Below are 20,537 nucleotides of genomic sequence, written 5' to 3'. Positions count from 1 at the left end.
AGACTGACAGAGCGATGGTCCGTTTGAACTTCGGTTGTCTGCAGCACGTAAGACACGAGGTTCCAGAGCTCGTCTATGTAGTGTGCTGTCACACTCATGTAAGATTCCGTAGCTACGGATGTCCAGGTGACACTCGTAATGCCCACCCTCTCTGCGGTCTTAAGCTTAGACATTACACCATCTTTTACTGTCTGGTACATGTTGGGGATCACTTCTTCAGACAGACGTTTGCGAGACACAATGACATAATTTGGTTCCATTACCTTCATTAGCCGCCTGAATCCCACATTCTCAACAACAGAATACGGGCGCATATCTTTGCAAATGAAGCCCGCAATCGCCTCAGTTATTTTGACAGAGCGAGCAGAATTAGTTGGCAGTTGTAGAGTTTGTTTCAGTGTCATCTGTTGCGGTCCGGTGGCGGGTTTGGATATGATGTCTTGATGATGTCGCATCATGTGGTTCCTGAGATTAGTAGTATTTCCACAATACTTCACCTCCATTTGGCAGGCTTTGCAAATTGCTTTGCTTTTGTCAAGCTCGTTCTTTTTATTGCTTCTGAACCCGAAATGGTGCCAGATAGCAGCTTTTAGCGTTTCTGGAGTTTTCAAATTCAATTCAATTCAATTCAAGTTTATTTGTATAGCGCTTTTTACGATACAAATCATTACAAAGCAACTTTACAAAAAATTAAGTTTCTACAATATTTAGTAGTAGCTTATCAGTGGGACTGTCAGTTCATGTACATATGGCAGAAATGTTCAGAAAAATCAATAGTTTTCAAAGCTGCCATGTTCGTTGTTTTAATGTCCTTCCACCTCGCACGCATGCGTGAATTCAATGACGCGGCAAATTAAAATTCACAGGGAAAATGTAGGCCTATTATTAAATCGATCCTCTGAGTTATGGATCGATCTTTAGAAATTAATATGAAAATCGATTCAGAATTGGTGAATCGATTTTTTCAACACAGCCCTAATTTGGATGACCAAAAAAGCACCACCACCAGTTCTGAGTTCAGTTAAAATGACTAATATGCATTCATACATGGTTACTAATTATAATTACTAAAGTTCTATCATTAAATAATACTTGATTATCATAATATATTATAAAGCTTGACTGATGTTAAGAGTGTAGTTTCAGATATAAAAAGTTGTGCCATTATACAAACATATATATAAGTCTTTGAGTAAAAGTAAACTAAAAAATTTACTAGCCAATGGCGATTCAATTGCCAAGGTGTCCATAGAGGGATTGAGATGTGGCAAAAAGTTAGTTTAAGGCACTGCTTGCAAGTGTAGAAATTAGGACAAATTTATTGCAATTTCCCTACTGCAAGGAATAAGGAAAAATAATATACCTGTGAAACACTCATTTTCATTTATTTCACAGTGCAATTATTTTACAATATATGGCTATTACTGTCATAGGAATAATAATATAAAATTATTATTATTAGTAGTAGTAGTAGTAGTTTGGCTTCCAAACTCACCAGTGAGGCTGAGACAATATATCACAACTAAAAGGAGGGTTGAGTGAGTCCCTTTTAAATTTCAAGTACAAATAAATTCACCAGCCTTTTTCTTTGTTTAGTTTGCACACTGAACCGGTGTTGGAGCTCTTAATTTTGAACTCTGAAAGTGCACCAGATTGATGAATTAAAAGATATTATATATAGCTTGTAAAATATATTCATACCGACAACAGGGGAAATGGGAAATGAGCACTGAACCTAATCTAACCCAAAGCTTGCTGCACAAAAACTGCTGACAACCTTTATAGTATTCAATAAACACAATGATTACACATGAGAGGCAAAGATGGACCATACCCAAATTAATAAGAGATGGATAAAGTGAGGGATCATGGGCAGTGGGAGTGGGCTGCTGAATCATGGTATTAGCAGCTGAGAAAGTAAAACTGCTAATTGCATTAACCAGATGAACTTTGCTCGGCTAAAAACATTAGCTTGCTAACTCAATCTGGCTCCTAACACACACACAGTTACACCTCCAACATGTACTTTATCGAGTACAGCAGTAAGGTTGCTAGTAAAGTTGTTCAATGTTAGGTTTTTCTGAGTCAACTCCCACTACAGAAGTTGATGGAATTGACTCCACGACTCAATTTCCTTTAAATTAAAACAGGGTCAGGAACAGAATACAAAACTGCAGTCATTATTACACACTAAATTTATTCTTAAATATTCCTAAATTTGCTTTAACAGCCATTACCAGAGTACCATAGTAAAACCAAAGTTAATACTAGACCTCAGTCCAGACCACAACCAGGATCACTATTACTCTCCCCCACGACTGAATGACCCACAGGCCTGTGCTAATCTAATCGATTAAGTCTAATTACTACTAACATGGTAAGTGCCAATTAGAAAGGTAAAAGTCCACAGATCACAACCCTCCAAGCCTATTAACTGTGCTGTACATATGAGACTAAAAAGAGTGAAGGTGTGAATTCTTAGCTATTCATGAACAACAGAAATTATGAGAACAATTTGATAAGTCGTGATGTTTTTCTCTTTCCTTTGACTCATTAGGCAATGAGTCCAAAGCAATAGCAATGTACAACTCAGGCTCACTGGAAGTGTCTGAGGCAGCATTTCTTCAAAATAATATTACAATGCTTCTTGCATGTTTTGAAACAAGTTCAAAGCAAAATGTCCAGTGACTGGCATTAAAAGTGGTTCAGTTTTACTCAGAGAATTAGAAAACAGAAGAAAGTGAATCTGACAACTAGGGGTGTGCGATATCACAAATTTTGATAGTAGACGATTAAAAGATTAAAGTAGTATTGTGCTACAGCGCACATTTTATCAGTTGCAGTTCTGGTGCCTGCATCTCAGTACAACAATGGCATGCATTCACATCAAATGTTAAACTCTGTTTTTTTAATAAATTTTATCTTTATTAAAAAATAAGAACAAACATATAGGTTACAAATACACATACAAATAAAACAAACGGTTTTCAGGTTCAGGTTGAATTAACAAATATAAAAATAAAACACTATATACATAAATTCATTGATGATTATTAAAGCAACTGTATTAAAGTTCTTCAGTCAAGAGCAGTGAGTGATTTTTCACTTTGTGTTTTGTTTTATTACCATTATAAGGATAGCTCACCCAAAAATGACAATTATGTCCATTTATTCACTCTCAAGTTTTTTTTTAAATCCGAATGAGTTTCTCTCTTCTGTTGACAGTTGCCGGTCACCAGTTACTTCCATAGTATTTTATTTATTTTTTCCCCACCCACATTCAAAATATCTTCTTTTGTGTTCAGCACAAAAAAGAAATTAATGCAAGTTTGGGACAACATGTGAGTGAGTAAATAATGACTATCCCTTTAATGAGAAGTGGCATCATGTTTAGTTCTGTCACTTTAAGAGCTGCATGCATCAGTTTATTTTCCATGTAGGCACTCAGAGAAAGTGCATATCAGAACAGCACGCAAATGAAATGTTTAACCTGCAAGGCTGTAAACCACATGCAAATAATGTACTTTTGTGATTACGAATAAGTGCAGTGTCTAGTGAGTGTACTGCTGAGATAACATTTGATGTGAATGTGTGATGCGTTGTACAGTATATTGAGATGGAGGCACACTGTAGCATGATACTACGATATTAGTATAGCAACTATGCCATTTCAACTTGTTTCTACAAGCCTTTGAGCCCTTTTATGGTGACTTGTGGTATCCAAGCACTGTAAATAGTAAGTGAAATAACATACCAGGTGAGCTGCCAAGCAAGTTTACTACGTCAGAAAAGCCATACATATGGAGCTGATTATGTGATGCAAAAGTCCAAAAGTTGATGTTTACAAATCATGCATTATGGTAAAATTGTTTTGAGGTCATAACACAGTATTGTCCTAGAAACCACACAAAAATCATTGTTTACTAATCAATAATCTGCCCGTGTAATCATAATTTGTGTGAAAAGGAATAAAAGTTGTTGGTGTTTTACTGCCACTAGTGTTCATTGGAGCTTGAAATTACTGTGAATTGATATAGGTATATTTGTATAGGTACGCTTTTGAAGTTTGCAAAAATATATGCAGAGACGCATATTTCCAGCGAGCCTAGGCTGGCGTTGTGATGTGCGTGCATGTGTGCGCGTGTGTGTGCACGTGTAAAAAAGGAGACAGATATGGAAATTAGTGTGGTGCTGCTCAGGGGTGATTACACGTCTCTAGTGGTTCTATATTTTGAGCCAGAGTTAAAGCTGTAATAAGAGGAAGACAAGAAACGAGCAGTCACGCCTTCCAGTAGGAACAACTCACTCTAGGTGGTATTTACCACATCCGTCTCTTTTATGACATGAATAAATAAAGCAATTACTCAGAGCTATATGGTTGTAATAGGATAAGCAAACACCTAGACACATACTAATTCACACACAGGCAGCATCACCCTCATGAAAAAATGACTAAATGTGGAACACCAACATAAGATCTGATAATCACAAAAAAAAAAGATTCTGTAAATGGCCAGTTGACATGACATGTAATTTTACTGTCTTCAAAGGCTATAATTTTTCACCATGGCTGAACAGCAAAGAACTTTCTTACCATAAACATAACATTATATATTCAAATTGTGCATTGTTTTATTAGCAATTTCATGTCAAATGTGACTACAAAATTGCCCTGTGAGGTGATTGCCCTCATCATGAACTGTGAAATACAGACACACATCAAAATGATCAACAGTCTCTCAGTTTGGTTCACTAGGCTACACAATCATGGGGAAGACTGTTGATCTGACAGTTTTCCAGAAGACAATCATTGACACCCTACACAAGGAGGATAAGCCACAAACATTCATTGCCAAAGCCATTTTCAAGCTGGCTGATCACAGAGTGCTGTATCCAAGCATGTTAACAGAAAGTTGAGTGGAAGGAAAAAGTGTGGAAGAAAAAGATGCACAACCAACCGAGAGAACCGCAGCCTTATGAGGATTGTCAAGCAAAATCAATTCAAGAATTTGAGTGAACTTCACAAGGAATGGACTGAGGCTGGGGTCAAGGCATCAAGAGCCACCACACACTGACGTGTCAAGGAATTTGGCTACAGTTGTCGTATTCCTCTTGTTAAGCCACTTCTGAACCACAGACAACGTCAGAGGCGTCTTACCTGGGCTAAGGAGAAGAAGAACTGGGCTATTGCCCAGTGGTCCAAAGTCCTCTTTTCAGATGAGAGCAAGTTTTATATTTCATTTAGAAAGTGGTGTAATGTAGTCTGGAGGAAGGGTGGAGAAGCTCATAGCCCAAGTTGCTTGAAGTCCAGTGTTAAGTTTCCACAGTCTGTGACGATTTGGGGTGCAATGTCATCTGCTGGTGTTGGTCCATTGTGTTTACCAAGAAATTTTGAAGCACTTCACGCTTCCTTCTGCTGACCAGCTTTTTGAAGATGCTGATTTCATTTTCCAGCAGGATTTGGCACCTGCCCACACTGCCAAAAGCACCAAAAGTTGGTTAAATGGCCATGGTGTTGATGTGCTTGACTGGCCAGCAAACTCACCAGACCTGAACCCCATACAGAATCTATGGGGTATTGTCAAGAGGAAAATGAGAAACAAGAGACCAAAAAATGCAGATGAGCTGAAGGCCACTGTCAAAGAAACCTGGGCTTCCATATCACCTCAGCAGTGCCACAAACTGATCACCTCCATGCCACGCCGAATTGAGTCCGTAATTAAAGCAAAAGGATCCCCTACCAAGTATTGAGTACATGTACAGCAAATGAACATACTCTCCAGAAGGCCAACAATTAACTAAAAATGTTTTTTTTTTTTTGGTCTTATGAAGTATTCTAATTTGTTGAATTGGTGGGTTTTTGTTAAATGTGAGCCAAAATCATCCCAATTAAAAGAACCAAAGACTTAAACTACTTCAGTCTGTGTGCATTGAATTTATTAATAATATAAATTATGTTTCACAATTTGAGTTGAATTACTGAAATAAATTAACTTTTCCACGACATTCAAATATATTGAGATGTACCTGTATATTACCTTAATGCTCTTGGAGATGCTTAAAAATTGAGATCCAAAAAAGAATAACATATTTCTTTAGTTATTCAATTTTTAAAAACATCTATTATCTTCCACATGTCGTCAGACATATTTGGAAAGACATAAAGGTGAGTAATGACAGAATTTTAGGTTGAGCATTTCTTTAACAGCTTAAAATTGCATTTGTATGAAGCCTAAATAACATTAAATATACAGGTAAACTGCATGCCCTCGGCAAGTGCAGCCATCTATCTTTGACAGCTCCAGCAAGACCTTTTCAAGCTATTATTAAGTTCACATCTGCTCTGACAAGCCAATGAATACTCCACCAAATGAATCGCTCTGCCTCGTGATGAGTCAGATCTCAGTCCCATCTCTAAAAAGCTACGTACAATTCAGTTCAACCACACCTGAGAGCCAAAAACCATCATTTCACAGTGCTGCAAAGGAAATGGCCCGCAATACGGCTCTTTCCTGCAGGCTAGCACCCATTAAGGGCCGCACACTGTGACAGTACCCATCCTCAGGGCCTGTACTGAATTATTCAAGGCTCGTGTGTGTAGCTCAGATAGTCCTCAGCCATCTCGAGGTGAAACGCCAGCCATTTGACATTTTCATTGATGTGATAATCGAAGGGCAAGAGCTGGAGTGCTCTGATTTCACTGCTGACCATTTACGACGGAGAAAAACGGGTGTAAAAGCAGAGAATGAAAGAAAAAATGAGGGTTTGTGATTGTGCCGAGTGTAAAAAAAATAAAAAAAAGGGTGAGAGAGGGAGGAAAGACAAGCTGACTCACTTTCTGTCAGTATGATCGAGACCACTCAGCCGGACCCCTTCGATGGGCTCATTGCGTTGGCCGCATGTGTTCCCGTAGCTGTCATATCCGAAGACGAGCCGCGCCGCCCCTCCAGTCGCAATGGTAAACCCACAGATGCCACACTGGAATGAGAGTGGAAAAAAAAGTCAAACTCATTTGCAGCAAAGGCTAAATAATTAACAGGATAAACCTAATTATAGAAAGAGTCACCACTAATCAAAAGATTCCTGTGAGTTTCTTCATTTGCGTAAGACATGCATGTTGAGACATACACTAACACAATGTCCAAAATTTGCAATGACAAGCAAATTTGTCTATTCGCACTAAATGTGAAACTGCTGTGAGACCACATACAATCACAGCCAATCAGAATACATTTCATGTCTACTGGTATGTGGAACAGGATATTTTAGAGCAGTGAGATTTCACACTGGGTGGAGGTACCCTGTAAATGTCAAAAGAAATAGGAAATAGAATGAAGATTGTCGTTCATTGTTTGTGGTTGAAAAAAGCAAGGTGGGGTGGCATAACACTATTTATCAAAAGAGAAATTTCAAGAAAAAAGCTGAGCCATAAAATATTTAGGTCTGGTGTTTCTGCACTATCCCGAAAACAGTAATGAATGAATTATCATGGTGGGATGTTGTATTATACAGTATGGCTATTCACTAACTCTCTAAATAAACAAATGGGCTTTATTTAAGGCTGCATGATTTGGGAAAAATATCCAATTGTGACATTTCTGATAAAAACTTGCATTTCTTTTTCTTTTTTTTCTTTTTAAATTTTGCTTTGCTTGTTTATATGGCTTTTATAGTTTTGCCAACATGTAGAAATGATATATCAATATGGATATAATAATAATATTAATAAATAAAAATTACTAATTAAAAAAACATTACTATTGTAGAAAAAATTAAGAAAACTAATAATTATTTTTATTTTACTGTAAATTTACAGTTCATCTTTTTCAAACATTAAACCATCCAACATTTATTTACACTTTTAAAGCTGCTCTATTGTTGATAAGCACTTATCATTACAAGCGTGGGAAGATGGCTGCTGCATGTTGTTTCCAAATGCACATTAAATCAAACTCAGAGCACATGCAGAAATGATTTCATGTGGAGCAGCATTTACTGCAAACTGAGCCGCTCCAAACACCAGCAGATGAGCTGCTCATGTGTAAGAACACTCTGAAACACACAGCACTTTTATATATTATTGTTTATCAGCACATTTATTTATTTATTAAATCACACTAAGCCATATTGTGATTTTGATTTTATCTCAAATATTCATGCAGCTCCGGCATTTATTACTTTTTTTTTTAGCATTTTTTAGATATTTATTTTATTGTTTTATTGTGAGAGAAGAAAATGACCACAGGATGTCCAAGAATCCTAAATTCTACATCATAGTCCTGATTTACCTCTCTGTGTTTATTTTGTGTTGCATGTACATTATCTTTCTTTTTACAATAATAAATAAACAAATGCATGGATATAAAATACATTATAACACAGTGTTGCCCTGGACATCTGACTGTTGAATGCAAAACTGACCAATTAGAACTATAACATGAGCACTGACTATAATACACAATGTGACCAGAAGTATTTTCATAACCTGCATATATGAACATAATATTGTCTATAAATTATGAATAAAGTGAAATGTTGACTTACCATTCCCACAAGGAACAATGTAAATAACAGGAACCATGGCAGATCCGTGCAGTTCCGGTCCTCCAAAGGTTTCCATTCTCTTTTTGGCCTCTGAAATACAAAGACACGTTGCTGCATGTTCAATCATGCTTAAAATGGTTTTCGTTTGATTTAAATAACATATCTTCACACATTAAAGACCAACTGATAAGCAATACCATCTTCCAATATTTATACTTTTTCCACTTAATTGGTTCTAAACTTTTTGATAAATATTTTAAAAATAATTATTTTTAAATAACACTGCCCATTAAATAGGGGAAAAAAAACATTAGTAAAAAAAAGTTTAATTTACATAAGTTATTTATTACTATTATTATTATTATTATTATTATTACTGTATTATATTATTGTATGATTATTATTATTATTATTATTATCATTATTATCTTATTTTCATCTATTCCTTCATATGTCAGTATTTGATAATACATTTATTATTGTATCACTGCGTTTTACATTTAGGTTATCAAGCACTTAAATATAAAAATAAATCAAGAAAACAACCTAAGTCAATTTCTTCTTTACATAACTAGTTAGCATGCTGCAAACGTTAAACAGTATTTCATATAAGGCCTCACAAATGTAACCTGTCAAAACGGACATATTCAAAAATCAATTTCATATTACAAGCACCGACCACAATTGATATCCATTTATAAATAAGCCCCTTTGTGTAACCAGTGAGTTGTAAGAGGACAGCAGTGCCTGTAAACATCTTTACTAACACACTACACTAGGATGATGGGAAGCAAAAAACAAGGACAACGGTTTAACGCGGTGTATTTTGATGCAAAGACGAAATCATCACATAACTGTCATGGTCAAATCCATTCATCGCTATGTGCGAGCGCATAGGACATAATAATAGGATTACATGCAGTGCAAGCGACAGTACAGCACTTCACTGGCCCGTCAAAGGCGATCACCCGTGAAACAATGTATCACAGCGCCAGCAACAATGTAACAATGTATCAACACATCCGCGCCAGATTCCATACATGTTATCACGGTTTGTCGCGGCCAGCATCGCTTACCTCTGCGCTTCCACAGCATCCCATTGCCGGAGGGAGGTTAGGACCGCAAAAAAACTAAACGCTACACCGCAGGAAAACAATAACCCCAACTTGCAGGGAGTTGACGGTGTGTTTTTTACCCTGCATTAATCGCGCGCGTCGATCACATGAATCTAATCGCAGGGCTTTCCCCGGATGCACTGCATAATAATGTTTGTTCGCTCCTCTCGCTCCAGGTAAAAGGGATTATTACTTTAGGATTTATCGCCCTGCACTTCCTGGTGGGATGAGCAGGTGTAGCCGGAAAAGAACGGCAGCCGTCCATTCACATCACGAGCTGGATGAGGCGGGACGCGCGCTGAATGCAGGGACGCTGGAGGAACCCGGGAACTTCGAACCGCTGCGGTTTAATTCTGGAATTTGTGTCTAGAATAAATATAGTTTAAAAGATAAAGCTTGAAAAAAAAATTTCACATTCTAAACAGAATCGCTCTACTGCTTGTTTTTAAGAAATAAATAAAAAAATTATGCAAAACTAGGCCTTTATGCATATTGCCGAATATCAAAATTGTTTTGAAATTATAATTGTTATAATTGTATTTAAGTCATTTTTAACCATGTTTCCATCGTCAAGCTATTACAGGTTCTCACAGTCATTGAAATCCTGGAGTGAGCAATACTAAAATTGGGCTTTCCATTTTTTTTAAATAATAATAATAATAATAATAATAGTATTTTTTAAATTCACAAAAATCAATCAAATATTTATAGTGGTTTAGCTTTGACATATGAGTGTAATCAGAAAGAAGTAAAAAAATTAATTAGTAAAAGTTATACTGTAAAGGAATAGTTCACCCAAAAACGAGCATTTGCAGAAAAGTTTGTTTCTTCATCAAAACAGATTTTCCTTGCTTACCAATGGATCCTCTCTGGTGAATGGGTGCCGTCAGAATGAGAGTATAACAGATGATAAACACGGCCGTATAATTCACAATTGAAGTGAAAAGTCATTAAGGTGTTTTTAACTTCAAATCATATAAAATCCATAATATTGCTTTCTCAAGTGAAAAAGTCATCTTGTCTGAATCAAGAGAGGAATATAAATGCACAGATCTAAACCAAGATATCAGTTGATTTTAATGTGAAAGGAGAACAGGGGATGGACTTTTTCACTGGAGGAAGCGTTATAATGGATAATGGACTTTGTATTTTAACCAGAAGCGATGGTTTAAGTTAAAACGTCTTATAATGAATTTGTTTCTGTTCCGATGAAGAAACAAATTTTGTGTACAAACTTTCCTACTATGTACACAAGGAACTTCATTACATTTTCCAAGTGGTTTTGATGACGTCACTGGAGAAACCGTCTTTTTCACAGTCCATGCAGGAATGTATGGGTTCCATTTTTATGTTTCTCAGAAAGCTGCCCATTTAGATAAAGCGGGTCCAGCCAGTGGACTGTGATCTCAGACTCCCAAACAGGGCCTTAAATATCCTTTCACTTTCAAAACATTCACATTTCAAAGGTCAGAATGTGTGGGATCTACAGTTATTGTTAATTCTGTAACAAAAAACACATTTGCCCTAACAGTAACTATAGTAAGTATGATATTTCTGATAGAAAGTAAAGTTTATATATATATAGCTTCATAAGGGATTTAGTCGTAAACATTCCTATCTTCTGGTGATATAAACATGAAATAACCCTGATTGAAAGAATTTAAGGAAGGTTTAGCTTGGGCTTTAACCAGACCTCAATGCATATGCCTACAGATTTCTATAAAAACGGGACTGAAAGGTCACTGTTTATTTGACCACTATGAGCAGCACAAACATCAGTCGATATGTTGGGAATCTGCGTCACCGCTGCCACTCAGTGTGCTAGTCACTGTAAAAACTACAGCAAAACACGCACATTTATACAGGAACTCTATTTCCCAAACTCTTGTTTGTATACTTTAACCGGAGATTTCTAAATTTTTAAATAGTATTAGAATAATAGTAAATTACCACAATAGTTGATAGTGTGTTTAAGAATAGCTTAAGAACTCCTAAAACAGTTCAAACTCTTAGAGTATTCAAAATGTCACCAAATAAACTTCAAAACAAAGAAACTTCAACTTTTAATAGTTTTATATACACTTAGAAAGGTTATATACACTAGACGTTTCATTTCTGCCTATTTTATTTTTTCTGCTTATTTTTTCTATGCTCTGTTTACTTTTAGAAGTCGCACTATTACTTTCTGCCTGTTCTAAACTCGTAAGTCACTTGAATCGCATTAGGATAATGTCCCACCTTTATCCAGCTGGACCTCGTCCCCGGCCTATAGAAGCTTGATGTGGACCGTCTCACCTCCCTCATCTTCGGCGGTGTGTCGCATCACAGCGCTCAGTCTGTGAGGGGTAGAGCCTCAGCTTAGAAACGCCAACCCGGACCACAGAAGAGCTGCATTGTTTCATTGTTCTTTGTAGTACCAGGGATAGAGTGAACATAGAGAGTTATTGTGTGTGTGCGTGTGTCACAGAGAGAGACGGGGAGATAAAGAGAAAGCGAGAGAGAGAAAGAAAAAGGGAAAAAAACCTCCCCACATAACTGTAAACAACACAAGTGGTTTTATTGTCAAACTAACTGTGATTTAATGAGTGTGTCCACTAGAGGGAGCTCATAAACAACAAATACAGTATTACTCAAAACGGACGCTTTCTAATGGATTGCTTTAACAAGCATACCTGTCAGAATATGTAATGTATATACTGTACGCTAATGTATCACTATATTTCGAATATTATAATAATTATTAAATAATGAAAGTCACAAAGCTGTTTTCTTAAACCTCAGTTTTCCACAGCTTAATATTAACTAAAATCTGTTTGGGTTTTCTATTCATTGTTTCATTTTGCTGGTACTTAGTCAATGTTAGTTATGTTAAGTTCTTATTATCTCTCTCTACGTGCTTGGTACTGTAAATATAAGGGTCATGACCAACATTATCTCTCACAACTGGGTGAAACATTCAATTTACTCTTCTACTCTATGTTTATGTGCAATCTTCAGCAGTTTTAGTGGACGTCTCGACTTGTTATGCAGAAATGATAAGTTTTTTAGAATATATTTTGCTGTCTCTACAGCACCTAGGAGGCTGTTTTGCTCTTACAAACAAAATAGGTCTGTTCTATTCCTTAAACCCATGTAGCCTGAACTTTCCCCTTAAATGTGATGAAACAGCATTGACGTGTCTGTCACACACTTCTAAAGTCAGCATGTTTTTCTTGTTTATAAGTCCATTGTCAGCTTAGGTGTTATTAATTTTTCCATAAGAACCTTTACTCTATTTCTGACAAAGAGTAGTGTGATATTTATGTGTCATTTTAACATTCAAGCTCTCTTCTTCTAGCTTTCCCCGCTACTTTTTCAAGAAAACATCAGCTGCTCATATTTTATGGACATGAAACCTTGCAAAAGCCACCAAAGGTGGCAGGTATTTCCCCCACAGGACACACTGCAGGACACAAGCCAAAAATACATAGTTGTCCAAAGAAGACATACACCATGAAAATTTATTTTTACAGCAGCATCTAAACTTGTTATTGTAGCCAGTGTTTCCGAACTGAAACCTAACTGGCTTCATCTGGCGAATTATAACATTGGCAACAATTTCTAATCATTTTTTTTAATGGTAGCAAGTGTAGAGCATGTGTTCCCGGGGTTTTAGACAGGTGTTTTCCATCATTTCATCACCCTCCTCCACTTAAAATGTCAGTAATATTTCATGATTCCTGTAGCAGAGTAACTGACAGAGGTGGACTGTATGTACCACGCTGCACTGCAGCAAAAGCACTACATGAAGTGGTAATATCAGCTGACCCTTCCTCCCAAAAGTTAGATCACAGACAGGTTACTTAAGGTCATTGGCTGTTTGACTCGAGCTGTTTTTAAACCTTCCTATTGTCTTCTTGATCGCAATGTGTACTAAGAAATCATCTTAGTATTATCATGTATGAATTGTTTGGGAATTAAATTGTCTGTTTTGTTCTGCTAGTATTATGAAATACCGTTACTGCCCCATAAATGAAGATATCACTAGAACATAAAACATGGCTAAATTTAGATACTGAACTCTGCAGCATTTCGGAAAATTAAGATGACTCAGTGTTTGTGTTTCTCACAATTCCAGAATACCGGATTTGGTTTGACACTAGGTCCAGGATTTTACAGAATTTCACTAGCTTTCACAATGCCAGTTACATCTATATTGCAACACCACTGACAAACAACACACACGGAGAAAGTACATGTTGGCATATGCCATGGCATATGATAGTCAGTTTGTACCTGAGTTTACTCAGATGGTTATGGAAAATTGTTCCCTGATAAGGATTAAAGGATTAAGAACACAATAATAAGTGGCAGTACATAGCTTAATACATCTTATTCTGGTCCAGTCCGAGGTCTCCGCCTACAAGAAAAGCCTTCAAAAAACAATACACAGCCTACCTGGCCATCACAAGCCATCTTGGAGATACACCAGATATAACGTTCCTAATGCCTGGACATTGAGTCTGTCAAGCTGAAGATGACCTTTGGCACAGTTCCCATAAATGGTCTGTCACTTAGCACTCCATGTTCACATTCATGGATCATTTCCCATCAATACAGATGATTAAACTTGGATAAATCCAAACTAAATGGTAATATTAACCTAATTTACCATCCTTCAACCACTGTGAAATTCCACTGGCTATTAGATGGCTTTTAGTTGAATTAACATTTTGTGTTTTAAGGGAATGTCTCAGTCTATATATATGTGTGTGTGTGTGTGTGTGTGTGTGTGTGTGTGTGTGTGTGTGTGAGATAGAGAGAGAGAGAGAGAGAGAGAGAGAGAGTCACTGGGGTATATTTGTAGCAATAGCCAACAATACATTGTATGGGTCAAAATTATATATATATATTTTTCTTTTATGCCAAAAATTATTAGGATAAAGATAAAGATCATGTTCCATGAAGATAGTTATGTAAATTTCCTACTGTAAATATGTCAAAACTTTATTTTCGATTAGCAATATGCATTGCTAAGAACTTTATTTGGACAACTTTAAAGGCGATTTTCTCAATATTCAGATTTTTTTGCACCGTCAGATTCCAGATTTTCAAATAGTTGTATATCATCATAACAAACCATATTGAAAGCTTATTTATTCAGCTTTCATATGATGTAGGGTCCAAATTTAAAGAATTTAGATTTTGTTTTACATTAGATAAAAATTTAAAGAATTTAGATTTTGTTTTAATATATATATATATATATATATATATATATATATGTATATGTATATGTATATATATTGTGGCGAGGTGAAGGAGGACACGACTCGAGGATGAAGGGTAAGTTCCCCGAAGGGTGGATTTTATTAGAGGTCCGGGTAGTGAAATGGCGTTGGCGTGAGGTGGCTTGGTGCTCGGTGCTCGGCTTCCTCGTAAAAGGGGTGCGCTGGTGCAGTGTGGGTCCGTGCTTTCCCGTGGGTGTTGGGGCTGGCGGTCACACGCTGCTCTCTGCGGGCACAATGAAAGAAAGGGTTAGCCGAGTCTTGCGGAGACATCTCTCACCTCTGTGTTCGCTTGCCGGGTTTATGGGAGCAGCAGCGTTTGATGGGGCGCAGGTGTGGCCGCTCAGCCCGTGATGAGCAGGTGCAGGTGTGCCTGCTCAGTTTCCAGGGCGACGCTGATGAGAGCTCGGGACACGCGTCACACTCCCCCCCCCTAAGCGTCGTCCTGTTCCTATGGAGAAGCGGGGAGATCGGAGGAGGGTGGGGAGTGGAACCTGACAGACCTGCGAAAGCTGACCATAGCCGGGAGAGTCCGTCAGCGTTGGCGTTGGCCGTCCCCGCTCGGTGTTGTACGGTGAAGTTGAAGTCCTGGAGCGCGAGGAACCACCGTGTCACCCTGGCATTCGTCTCCTTGGCTCGGGCCATCCACTGTAGGGGAGCGTGATCTGTTACCAGGGTGAAGTGGCGGCCGAGGAGGTAATACCTGAGCTCCAGGACTGCCCACTTGACGGCCAACGCTTCCCTCTCTACCGTGGCGTATCGTTGTTCCGCAGGGGTCAGCTTTCGGCTTATGAACATCACCGGGTGTTCCTCACTGTCGTGGCCCTGCGATAGGACGGCTCCCAACCCGGTGTCGGATGCATCCGTCTGCAGCAGGAAGGGGCAGTTGAAGTCGGGGGCTCGGAGGACGGGTTCCGTCGTGAGGGCCGCCTTTATCCGGTGGAACGCCGCTTCCGTCTCGGGGGTCCACGGGACCTTCTCCGGCTGCCCCTTCCTGGTCAGGTCTGTCAGGGGAGCAGCTAAGGAGGAGAAGTTAGGGATAAAGCAGCGGTAGTACCCCGCCAACCCCAAAAAGGCCCGTACCTGTGCGAATGAATGACGACATCATCGATGTAGGCCGCCGCATATGCCTGATGCGGCCGAAGGAGGACGTCCATCAAGCGTTGGAAGGTGGCCGGGGCCCCGTGTAGGCCGAAGGGAAGGACCTGGTACTGCCAGTGGGCACTGGGGTAGAGAAGGCCGTCTTGGGTTTGGTCTGCTCCGTTAAGGGGACCTGCCTGTAGCCCTTGGTAAGGTCGAGAGTGGAGATGAACCGAGCCCTTCCCAAACGGTCCAACAACTCGTCCACACGGGGCATTGGGTACCCGTCAAATTCGGAGACTTCGTTTAGGCGGCGGAAGTCGTTACAGAAGCGGAGGGTGCCGTCGGGCTTCGGAACCATGACGATGGGGCTGGAACATGGGCTGCGCGATGGTTCAATTACCCCTAACCTCAGCATCTCCTGTACCTCCTCCTCGATGGCGTGTCGCCGAGCCTCCGGGACACGGTAGGGCCGCTGCCGGACGATGGTCCCCGGTGGTGTGCGGACGTCATGTTCTACGACTGGGGGGAGAACACATCCGGAAACTGACTGACCAGGTGCTGCAGCTCCGACTTCTGGGCGGCGGAGAGTTGAGGATCCATATCAACAACCACGGGAGTCGAGCTGGTGTAGGCCGAGAGCTGGGGCCTGGTCCCGACCCAGCGCTTCAGCAGATTGACATGGTAAAGCTGATCCTCCTTCCTTTTCCCTGGTTGCCGTACACGGTACGTGACGGGACCGACCTTCTCCGTGACTGTGTAGGGCCCTTGCCAGGTGGCCAAGAACTTACAGGCGGCCGTGGGAACCAGCACCAGGACATGGTCTCCTCGCTGGAACTCCCGTGGTTGGGCCGCCCGGTTGTAATGCCGTTGCTGCGCCTGTTGTGGCTTGACGAGGTGCTCCCGGACGATGGGCATGACTCTGTCGATCCGCTCCCTCATCTCACGCACATGTTCGATGGTGGTCCGGTGTTACCGCCGGTTGTTGTTCCCAGGCCTCTCGGGCCACATCGAGCAGACCGCGGGGTTGTCAGCCGAAGAGCAGCTCGAACGGGGTAAAGCCAGTGGAGGCCTGAGGGATCTCCCGAATCCCGAAGAGCACGTAGGGGAGCATCTGGTCCCAGTCCCGCTTATCTTCGGCCGCCACTCGAGCCCGGCGAAACATCTGTTTGAGGGTCTGGCTAAAGCGCTCGACGAGCCCGTCGGTCTGGGGGTGGTACACCGTGGTGAAGAGGGAGCTGTCGGATCTTCAGGAGGTTACAGACTTCGGCCATCATCCGGGACATGAACGGGGTGCCCTGGTCAGTCAGTATTTGGGAGGGGATGCCAACCCGGCAGGCCTGGCAGGCCTGGCAGAATCGTCGGACTTCGGCCTCTAGGCCCGGCCAGTGGAACCGGTCGCGGAGGCGCTGGATCGTATTTTGGGCCACCAGGTGGCCTGCCATCGGATGGGCGTGGGCGATCTCGATTACTGCCTCCGTTTTGCTGTGCGGGACCACCAGCAGGGTTTTTTCCTCCCCCCTCCGCTGGGCGACACAGTAAAGCAGGCCATTGTCCACGATAAAGTGGGGCGTTGGGTGGGGTGCCGGCTGAAGTTCCTTTCCCTCCTCAACCCTCACCCGAGCCCAACAGTGCTTGAAGCGATCGTCCTCATGCTGCTCCTTGGAGAAACCCCCGGCCCCAGTCACCTGTTGGAACCAAATCAAAGTAGAGGTTATGAGAGGGACGGGGTGACTCACCACCCCTGGGGCTGTCGGAGGGCAGCAGCACGGGACGTCGTCGGGCTTTCCTGCCGGGCTTCCGGGTTGGGCGGTTTCCCGGCAAGGCTGGCAGGCTGAGTGACGGCGGCGAGTAGGCGGTCGAACCCTGGCCAGTCCCTTCCAAGGAGGACCGGCACTGGCAGATCCCTGACGAGCCCGACGTCTACTGGCCAGGCACCGGTTGGCGCAGCGATGGTAACCCGCCGCGCTGGCACTTCTCGGGGTGTCGCCGTGCACACAGGTAATGGGGAGTCTAGTCTTGGCTTCGGCCCGCGGGGGTAGGATCGACGTTTTGACCAGGCTGACCGCACTGCCAGAGTCCAGAAGAGCGAGGAACGGGCGGCCGTTTATTTTCACCTCCGCCCGCGGCGCGTTCTCTGTGTGCACGGTGCAGCCTGCCAGCCAAGGTCGTCCTGGGGAGCGGGGTGCTTCCGTGGGCATGGGCTCATCCTGTGGGCCGGGAACCGCTGGCCTGCTCACCGGTCGCTGGGTGCCCTCCGGCGCGCGCCGCTCCTGGACCACCCTTCGGGGAAACGGAGGCGCTCTCTCCCCTACCTCCCGGTGTTGGGTGGCCTCCGCCAGCTCTATGGCCTCGACCAGTTCGTCCACGTTGGTCGGGTTCCGCATACCGGCTGCCTGACGTAGCGGGCGGGGAAGGGCACGCAGGAGGTGGTCCACCACAACGCGCTCAGCTACCTGGTGTATGGTGGGACCCCCGACCAGCAACCAGTGTTGGGCCAGACGGGAGAGGCTAGCGGCTTGAGCCCGGGCCGGCTGCCGCGGGTCGAAGGTCCACTCGTTGAATAGCTGGGCAGCGCTGATCGGAGACAGCCCCATTCGGCCCAGGATCTCTTTCCGTAAGACCTCGTAGGAGGTGCTTTGTTCCGGGGGAAGCGCGAAGTACGCTCGCTGAGCCTCTCCCGTGAGCAGTGGGGCCACGATGCGTGCCCATTCCTCCTCGGGCCATGCCTCCCGCGTGGCCACGGTCTCAAATATCTGGAGATACATCGTTACGTCATCGTGTGTTGTCATCCTGGGTAGTAGCTGCGTTGCCTGGACACGGGGGTCAGGTAGCGGAGTTCGCGGGGCTGTGGCGAGACGGAGCGCGGCCAGCTCACGTTCGGTTTCCCCCTGCTGGGAGGCCATGTGCTCCATGATTTGCTGCTGGCGGATGCTCACCTCGGTGAGGTGCTTCAACAGCTCTTCCATCGTTGGGGGAGGAGCGCCACCTGGGGAACCAGAGAAAATACGTGAGGCAAGGAGCGTGGGGAAAAAAAACAAAACAACAATCCAAACCAGTCCAGTCGTCGAACGCCGTGTGAGGAGGGGTCGTCGGTGTCCTCTTCACTGTCCTGCCTGCCCGCATTCTCCACCAGTGTGGCGAGGTGAAGGAGGACACGACTCGAGGATGAAGGGTAAGTTCCCCGAAGGGTGGATTTTATTAGAGGTCCGGGTAGTGAAATGGCGTTGGCGTGAGGTGGCTTGGTGCTCGGTGCTCGGCTTCCTCGTAAAAGGGGTGCGCTGGTGCAGTGTGGGTCCGTGCTTTCCCGTGGGTGTTGGGGCTGGCGGTCACACGCTGCTCTCTGCGGGCACAATGAAAGAAAGGGTTAGCCGAGTCTTGCGGAGACATCTCTCACCTCTGTGTTGGCTTGCCGGGTTTATGAGAGCAGCGTTTGATGGGGCGCAGGTGTTGGCCGCTCAGCCCGTGATGAGCAGGTGCAGGTGTGCCTGCTCAGTTTCCAGGGCGACGCTGATGAGAGCTCGGGACACGCGTCACAATATATATATATATGCCGCTCAGCCCGTGATGAGCAGGTGCAGTATATATATATATATATATATATATATATATATATATATATATATATATATATATATATATATATATATATATATATATATATATATATATATATATATATATATATATATATATATATATATATATATATATATATAGGCTATATTTATTTTTTTCTTAGCAAATTGCTGTCTTTTTTTGCGTTCAAAGACTTTTATCAGACATGGTTGAGTATTTCATCCCATCAACTGTATACAAAGAAATAAATCCAATGGAGTGAAAAGGGAAAAGGATTGTGCCAAGTGTTGTAATATGAAAGACTACATAAAAATACTTTTTCATCATCTATGTAATAACTTTTTCAAATAAGATTCTGTCATTTATGTCATTAAAATTCAAACAATATGTCACATTTTCCCAAACACCAGAAGAGGCATGTTTTATATGTTGTTCTCATGGTACTCGTTTGTCAGCAGATGTTTGCAGTTATGCTGTTTAAGAGCTGTTTTGAGCTCCACGTGTTGCTCCAGACCCAGTTAAAATGTGCAGCACACTGGATGACCGACAGTAACCCCGGCGCTCAGAGCGGATGCGATATAAAACCACTTCAAAACCTTCAGATGCTCCTTCACACGAGAACCAACAGCGGCGTCAGAGTCTAGACGGACGAATAATACATTCGATTTATTGGGATTACAGTCAATGTACATCATAGGCCATCAGCTGTCTGGTAAGATATATTTATGCTTCGACTTCTTTAACATCGTTTTATGTTTTTTTAATGTTCTGGAGAGAATGAACGGCAAACGCAACGTTTCAGGTGGCGTATTATTGAAAACAATATAAATACCATGACAATATTTAAGTGTTTATGGCGAGAGAGTAAACGTTGTCAAAGGAAATCATTGAATGAAGAAAGTTCATTCAGTTTTTTTTTCTTCATTGAAGTAAGACTTCAAATAAAATTGTG

At 41.9% G+C, this 20,537-nt stretch overlaps 2 protein-coding genes across 7 annotated transcripts in view; one reads left to right on the top strand and one right to left on the bottom strand.

Moving 5' to 3' along the window:
• Nucleotides 1-12,174, bottom strand: part of LOC109111664 (choline transporter-like protein 1) — a 29,057-nt gene extending 16,883 nt beyond the window's left edge. For 2 of the 6 annotated variants that reach the window (XM_042738087.1, XM_042738088.1), the window contains exons 1-3: nt 9,853-9,939; nt 8,545-8,634; nt 6,836-6,978 (exon numbers count right to left, since the gene is read on the bottom strand). In XM_042738087.1, coding sequence (XP_042594021.1) covers nt 6,836-6,978; nt 8,545-8,634; nt 9,853-9,924 — 305 coding nt within the window. In that variant the 5' untranslated portion in view covers nt 9,925-9,939. Of the gene's footprint in view, nt 1-6,835; nt 6,979-8,544; nt 8,635-9,620; nt 9,964-11,897 lie in introns of those variants that run through there. The other 4 variants (XM_042738084.1, XM_042738086.1, XM_042738085.1 and 1 more) reach the window with 4 other exon arrangements.
• A 7,966-nt stretch (nt 12,175-20,140) lies between these two features.
• Nucleotides 20,141-20,537, top strand: part of LOC109102826 (phospholipid-transporting ATPase ABCA1-like) — a 33,574-nt gene continuing 33,177 nt past the window's right edge. Inside the window, exon 1 of the mRNA XM_042738077.1 lies at nt 20,141-20,297. The gene's annotated coding sequence lies outside the window, so the exon portion shown is untranslated. The remainder of the gene's footprint in view (nt 20,298-20,537) is intronic.

This window comes from Cyprinus carpio, chromosome B14 (genome assembly GCF_018340385.1).
Source record: "Cyprinus carpio isolate SPL01 chromosome B14, ASM1834038v1, whole genome shotgun sequence".
NCBI classification, from domain to species: domain Eukaryota; kingdom Metazoa; phylum Chordata; class Actinopteri; order Cypriniformes; family Cyprinidae; genus Cyprinus; species Cyprinus carpio.
This window is presented reverse-complemented; position numbering and strand designations above follow the sequence as displayed.